The sequence below is a fragment of the Portunus trituberculatus genome, chromosome 28 (assembly GCF_017591435.1).
Source record: "Portunus trituberculatus isolate SZX2019 chromosome 28, ASM1759143v1, whole genome shotgun sequence".
Taxonomy (NCBI): domain Eukaryota; kingdom Metazoa; phylum Arthropoda; class Malacostraca; order Decapoda; family Portunidae; genus Portunus; species Portunus trituberculatus.
Window position 1 is genome coordinate 6218556 of NC_059282.1, and position 7500 is coordinate 6226055.

Consider the following 7500-nt stretch of genomic DNA (forward strand, 5'->3'; position numbering starts at 1 on the left):
GGCGTCCTCGCACTGCTGGGAGGAGCGCCCCTCGGCATCACGGCACAGGACTACTCTTGTCTGCACGCCGTCACCACACGTTGTCGAACACTGAGAGGAGAAATCCACGTGCAGGCGTACAGGACAGCCTCATTTTGTCCAAAGGAACCCAAACATTCATTCATTCCTCTGCCCCGTCAACCTATCCTCTTCCTTCACCTTAGCTACAGGAATCTAACTCTTCTTATCTTTAAGGGAACTGGAAATCAGTGAGCCTTTTCTTTATTTTTTGTTGCCTTTAATCAGCTTCCCCTCATGCATCCATATTCTTCCTCGTCCCGTTTGTCTGTCTTCATTTTATTCAATCATCTATTTATTACTATTTACTTTTCTTTCTACAGGAGTTGCCATTAAGAAAACTCAAGCCCAAGAGCAATACCATTCACTTCCTCACCTCGGACCAGATGCCGTCGTACCATCTCGGGCACTTATGGGGGTTACAGCCGCGGCGGTGGCGTGGGCGGGGCGGGGCGCAGTTGTGGTCGGCGACGCGCACTACTGACGTGTTCCTCGGCTCAGCACAGAACACCTCACGCAGCTGGTACCCGCCGGAGCCGCAGGACACTGAGCAGGTGCCCCACTCCCCCGTCTGCCACCTGGAGAAGGAGGAAATAGCTAAAATAAACGACAGCAAGTGAGACAATGGAAGGAATAAGTGAGATTGTAACAAGATAGGCAGATGAAACACTGATACAAAATAATACTAGAGATTAAAAAATATGAGTGTTTTAATACATTTCTGCTGCTCCTAATATAAATAATTGAATGCTTCAGTCCAATTCCTCTTATAAACAATTCTTGAGAGAAAAAATCTGGGCAAATCCGGATCGTGCCAAGAACTCATGGAAACTCCAGAAACGTGTATCTTTTAAGCATTCTGAGGCTTACTTGGTGTGTGTGTGTGTGTGTGTGTGTGTGTGTGTGTGTGTGTGTGTGTGTGTGTGTGTAGAGAGAGAGAGAGAGAGAGAGAGAGAGAGAGAGAGAGAGAGAGAGAGAGAGAAAACACTGTCCGGCCATAAATCACTACATAGGAGTGTGTGTGTGTGTGTGTGTGTGTGTGTGTGTGTGTTTTATAAAAGGCGCCATTGCACACACACACACACACACACACACACACACACACACACACACACACACACACACACACAAAAAAAGGCCAGACAGTCGAGATTTCAAAAAGGTTTTGTGTGTCGATTCGTTTTTGTTTTTCCTCTGCGGCGCTTTATGATTCACTCTCTTGAATCTAAATATGTTAAAAATGTTGTACAGAAAATAAAGAAAAAATAAATAAAAGGGCTAACATCAAAATTCACTTTACACAAAGTTAAAGTAACACATTCTCTCTCTCTCTCTCTCTCTCTCTCTCTCTCTCTCTCTCTTAATAATTCAGAATCCATACAATAGTACTACACACGCAGAGAGAGAGAGAGAGAGAGAGAGAGAGAGAGAGAGAGAGAGAGAGAGAGAGAGAGAAACGTAAAAATGCAAGGAGTGTTTAGAAGGAAGGAAACAAAATTTACTTCGGTCGTCCCCAAGCTATTCCGTTTTCTGTGAGTGCAGGCGAGTGTTTGCATTGCCGTAAACAACAGCAAGACTTCCTGACTAACGCGGTGTAGTGGCGGGCGGTGCCTTCCTCGCCGCCTCCTCCACCTCCACCACGCCCAGCCAGAAGATGCTCCAGGGTTGTTGGGTAAAATGATGTGTGTGTGTGTGTGTGTGTGTGTGTGTGTGTCTTGTATAATCTTATTTTTCCATTCAAATATGCTGTATTTTTTTTGTATGACTGTTTTTCCATGTTACATTATCTACTCTATTTTATGTATTTTCTTTGTATCAGACTCAAGTATTTATTTTCCTTTATTTTTTTTCTATTACATGATTTATATTACTATTTCCTAAGGTGCTTTCATTTCCCTCTTTCGATAACTAATTCTCATCCTTTTCTGTCCTATACATAGCCTTCCCTCTCTTGACTCACGTGGTAGGGCAGGCGTGTGGGTTGCAGGTGAGGATGGCGGGCACGGGTCTGGAGGAGGGGTCACACAGGTCCTCTGACACCCGCCTGCCGCTGCTCTCCTCCTCACACACCGCTGACAGCATCTGATAGCCTGCGTGAGGACGGTCAAAGTTGCTATTAACTCCTTCAGTACTGGGACGCATTTTTACCGAGTTTTGTGTGTGATTATTTACATTAGAAAAGGTCCATGGAAGTTAGAATATCAATGGCCAGTCTCCACTATTTTAATCTCCCTGGTAAGTTTGTGAATAGGTATAAAATCACCGAGTAATAAGCAGAATGAATATGGAAACGCGTCATGGTACTGAAGGGATTAACTTGCCACATCTTTTACTATTCTCTATTCGTAAAGTGCAGCGATGGATTAACTATTCAGTTGCATATTCTCTTCTGCGCCTACTGACATCCACTTTTAATTCATACATCCACTTGTTTATCCATCTACTCTATCATTCATCACCAAATCTACTCCCTCACTCGGCTATTTATCTCCAGGGCATGTTACTTAATCATTCACTCTTAACTCATCTCCCTCCCACTCACCTCCACCGCAGGACGCCGAGCAGGAGCCACTAGCACGCTTGTTCCAGTTGTAGGAAGGCTTGTTGCAGGAGCTCCCGTCGCCCCCGCACACGCCGCACTTGTCCACCTCCCGCTGTGAACCCAAAACGAGGTCGCAGCCAACTTTCTGTAACAGGAAGAGAAGGGAAGTAGGTAAGGAGGTTGGCAAGATGGTGCAAGGGTGATGGTGATTTTTTTCTTTTTTTTAATGTAAGAGAGGAGGATTGGCCATGGGTAACAAAAAAATATAAAGAAAAAAAGGCCCACTCAGTTGCAGTCTCGTTATAAAGCCGATAGAATTAGTCAAAGGATAGGGAGAAATGTATTTGTTGCTACTGTATGTGTGTGTTTTATTTTGATCAGTTTTTTTTATCTTTTATCTTATATGAATGTGTATAATCTACTTAACGAAATAGTTTATGTTTATAGCTACTGATTTGTCTTTTTTCTAACTAAATCTTTCCATTTTCATCTTAATCTTTATACGTTTATGAGTGAATTTAGTGTGCGAAGTAAAATGTAGCTTTTATCACACGCTAATATTTCGCTTTCCTCTCCGTCATTCATCCTTATTTTCGAACATAAAGCAAACACACACTATAAGAAAGAAGGATCCCCTCTAATGTATTGTGCCAAGGCTTCAGTTCGTCTTCATTGAGAGAATAATAGAAAATTTACACTAAGAGACGAAACACCAATTAACCCCTTCAGTACCATGACGCGTTTCCATATTTGGTGATTTTATACAGCTTCAGAAACTTATGTGGAGATTTAGATGGTGAAGACTCTGTGCATTAATCTTCTGACCTCCATAGACGCTTCCTAATATAAACAAAATCGTCTAATCACACCCAAAACTCGTAGTAAAAATGCATCCCAGTACTGAAGAGGTTAAGCCAATAATAGGAACCTACAGCTTTATCTTCCTATTTAGATGAGTAAGGTTGGTAAAACGTCAAGTCTCATCACACACTCAAGACTCACCGCGAGACAATGAACGGAGTCTCGGAACATAATGGACCTTTTGTCTCATTGTTTACCGATCACAATTTCTCCCTCGATTTATCTCGCCCGTTCAATAAATCATTTCCTCAGTCCTTCCTTTCTTTCTCTCTTATTTTCCCTCCATCTTTTTCCTTCCCCGGCGTGCGTGAGAGGGAAAGAAAAATCGGTTCGCCTCTTAAGCTGACGCACATAGGAGCCGCCGTCTGAAGCAGGAACCCCTCGAATCTAACACAGAAAATGGATCGTTGCAGTGCCGGGGAAAAAAGAAGTAAAAAAGAAAATGAAAAAAAAAAAAAAAATGGAGGCAGTCTTCTTCATTTAGACGTCTGTGATTGGTCGATGCTGATGCAAACAAAGCAGGTGATTCGTCAGCTGTTGAGGCGGGAAACTGGTCATCATTGGTGGATCTCTGGCACTCAGGCAAAAAAGAGGGAAGAGTGGAATGCTGGGGAGGAGGAGGAGGAGGAGGAGGAAGAGGAAGAAGAAGAGGAAAAAGAAGGAGACAGAGAAGGAGGAAGAGGGATTAAAATATTTGTGTATTTATATATTTATCATTGTCTCCTATCTTTCTATTCATCCCATTATTCTTCTTTTAATTTATCTAACTTCATATCTTTAATCTCCTCCTCCTCCTCCTCCTCCTCCTCCTCCTCCTCCTCCTCCTCCTCCTCCTCCTCTTCCTCCTCCTCCTTGCCTAATGAAGAGTTCATTGTTTAGCATCACTCGTCGATACAAAGAAAAAAAAGTGTGTAAAAAGATGTGTTAAGACAAAAGCTAATTTGCATACGAAGGCTGAGGGAGAGAGAGAGAGGGAGGGAGAGAGAGAGAGGGGGGAAGATAGGGAGTGAAGATATTTTACTAAGGTCAGCAATGAATCGAGGCAATTAAGCATCTCTCTCTCTCTCTCTCTCTCTCTGAAAATGAGTTCTGGTGGTGTTAAGCGTGTGTGTGTGTGTGTGTGTGTGTGTGTGTGTGTGTGTGTGTGTGTGTGTGTGTGTGTGTGTGTCGTGCGGCGCTGGTAACACTCAGGGATTAAGGATTTTGCTCCTGTGGAAGAAAAAGATTTCTCTCTAGTTTTACGAAGAGGAGGAGGAGGAGGAGGAGGAGGAGGAGGAGGAGGAGGAGGAGGAGGAGGAGGAGGAGAAGGAAGAGGAGGTAAGAAAGTGATGAGCAGACGAGGGCAAAGGAGAGTAAAAGATGGGTAAGAATATGCGGAAAAAGGAAAGAAAGGGAAAGAAAAGTGGAGAATAAAGGAGACAGACAAGGAAAGAGGAAAGAGGAAGGAACTGAAGGCATGGAAGACATAAAAAAGAGTGAAGTGTGTGTGTGTGTGTGTGTGTGTGTGTGTGTGTGTGTGTGTGTGTGTGTGTGTGTGTGTGGGAAACGAGGTGTATATACAAGGATCTTTCTAGTTTCTTCTCTCTCTCTCTCTCTCTCTCTCTCTCTCTCTCGTGCACTCATACTGATGATTAGCTTATTAACAAAAATACACGTCCATAGAAGAGCTTGGGTTTAAATGGACCTCGGCTGTTGCGAATCACACTAACCATTCTCATATAAGTGAAAAACCTTCAAATAAAACATCAAATACCAAAATACGGTATACGAATTAAAAAACCGAAACCTTATTGGACTTTTCCTCATCATTTCATTTGGTGTTGGCCGGTGCACCTCCTGTGTGAATAAAACAGGTAAGCTACTAAATAAAAACTTCAAGACATTTTTTCCCAGACTTTTGGCTAACTCCTATTATCTTTAAGGGAACTGGCAATCAAGTGGGCCTATTTTTTCTTTTGATTTTTTGTTGTCCTGGGCCAGCTTCCCTTCTTGTATAAAAAGAATTGAATACCACTAGTAGATCTGCCTCACCTGACACCTTCCATTAATGCACAGGTCAAGGGATCCCGGAGTGCAGCGAGTCCCATCCTGCACTCGTGGGTTCAGAGTCACTACAGGTCCTCCTCCCTTAGCGCGGCAGGTCAGGGCACACGGGTCGTTCCCCTCCGCAGGCTCCCACTCGTAGGAGGCACCGTTGTGGGGCAGCCCGTCGTACTCAGAGCACTGCACGGCCCTAAAGTCCCGGCTTCCTTCAGGGCACGGCTCTACATTGCATAACTTGTACCTGAAGGAGAGTTAAGGGTAAAGGTTATACTTTTTGTAGAGTGTTGACAAGTGGAAGGGGTTTGAAAGGGGTGTACAAAGGAGAGGGTTAAATAAAGATGTGTTTTAACCCCTTCAATAGTGGGACACATTTTTACCTTGAGATTTGTGTAGGATTAGATAATTTTATTGGCGTTAAGGAGGGTAATATAGAGGACAAAAGATTAATGGATAGAGTTTTCATTATTGTAATCCCCCATATGAGTTTCTGAAGCTGTATTAAATCACCAAATAACCAAAATAAATATGAAAACGCGTCATGGTACTGAAGGGATTACGGGGTATTCGTATTATAAGTGAGAGAGTCCTATAGGATACCTGCAGGAGATAAAATGGTAAGTAATTTCGTCAGGTGTATGTGAATGCATCCGTTTATGAGATAAATTGAGAGGAAATATAAAAAGAATGATTTTGTGGTCTAAAAGTAGAATAAGTATGGAGTTCTTACGGTGTCCCTGCACGAAATAAGAACAGTGGGTATTTCTTAGGGGTGAATGAGAAAGAATAGTGTTTTCAGAGCTTAACCTCTTCAATACTGGGACATATTTTTACCAAGAGTTTTGGGCATAACTAGACAATTTTATTTACATTAGGAAGGTTCTATGGAGGTCAGAAGATTGATGGCTACAATCTTCACTATTTTGATTCCCACATAAATTTTTGAAGCTGCATGAAATCATCAATTAGTAAAGTGAATAAATGTGAAAATGCGCCATGGTACTAAAGAGGTTAATAATTGAAGGTGAAGAAGCAGTGAAGTTAGAAGATTGTGATGAGCTTGAGGGAGCGTGAAGATAAAGCACCGGCAAGGCAAAGGAGTATTGGCTTTCTCCCACTCCTGTCTCTCTTTTTCTCTTCCTCACCTCACGGAGTCTCCTCGGCAGCCGGCGTAATGAAGACATCGGCGGGTTTGCACAGCGGCGCCTCCGTCACAAGTCCTCGAACACAAAGACCAATCAGACCAGGAAGACCAGCCGCTCTGTAGGAGAAAAAAAGAGACATTGAACGACACTGAATAACATAGAGATTAAATATACGTAGAGTTAATCAGTATTCTTAAACATTCCTCGCATTTTTGGGGTAAACTCTGGAACTCCCTGACTGCTGCTGTATTTCCTTCTTCCTGTTTCTTGAAGACTTGCAGGAAGGAGGTTTCAAGACGATTATCCTCCAGTTATATATGATCATTTTTGGAAGATATAAAAAGAAGACGTAGTAGTAATAGAAGAAGAAGAAGAAGAAGAAGAAGAAGAAGAAGAAGAAGAAGAAGAAGAGAAAGGAGGATAAGAAGGAGATGAAGATGAAAAGAAGAAGAAAAGAAGAAGAAGAAGAAGAAGAAGAAGAAGAAGAACAAGAAGAAGAAGAAGAAGAAGAAGAAAAAGAAAAAGAAGAAGAAGAAAAGAGGAAGGAAAAAAAAGTAAAAGAAAAAAACAAAACAAAAAGAAGAAAAAGAAGACGAATGATAACAACAAAAGCAACACCACCACCACCAACAACAACAACAGCAGCAAAAACACTAAGAACAAGGACAAGAACAACAAGATGAAGTACACCACAACCTCTCATCAATCCAATTCGTTTCCTACAAATCACGAGCCACACCTTGTATTTCCATATGAACATAATTAATATTTCAAAAGCCACTCCTTTGAACTCTGGTGATCTACAGCCGGACGATCACCCAAACCTCCAAACCCTGCATTCCTATTGGTTCATAT

The 7500-nt window shown here is 42.3% G+C and overlaps 1 protein-coding gene across 16 annotated transcripts in view; it reads right to left on the reverse strand.

Moving 5' to 3' along the window:
• LOC123510084 (protein madd-4-like) overlaps positions 1–7500 on the reverse strand; it is a 251648-nt gene that overhangs the window by 29067 nt on the left and 215081 nt on the right. For all 16 annotated transcript variants that reach the window (XR_006676379.1, XM_045264876.1, XM_045264875.1 and 13 more), the window contains 6 exons: positions 6646–6761; positions 5492–5744; positions 2600–2744; positions 2018–2147; positions 434–635; positions 1–90 (listed from right to left, as the gene is read on the reverse strand). The exon at positions 1–90 is cut by the window's left edge and continues 91 nt beyond it. Coding sequence is in view for 15 of the 16 variants with exons in the window: in XM_045264876.1 (XP_045120811.1) it covers positions 1–90; positions 434–635; positions 2018–2147; positions 2600–2744; positions 5492–5744; positions 6646–6761 (936 nt within the window). In the remaining variant the exon portion in view is untranslated. The remainder of the gene's footprint in view (positions 91–433; positions 636–2017; positions 2148–2599; positions 2745–5491; positions 5745–6645; positions 6762–7500) is intronic.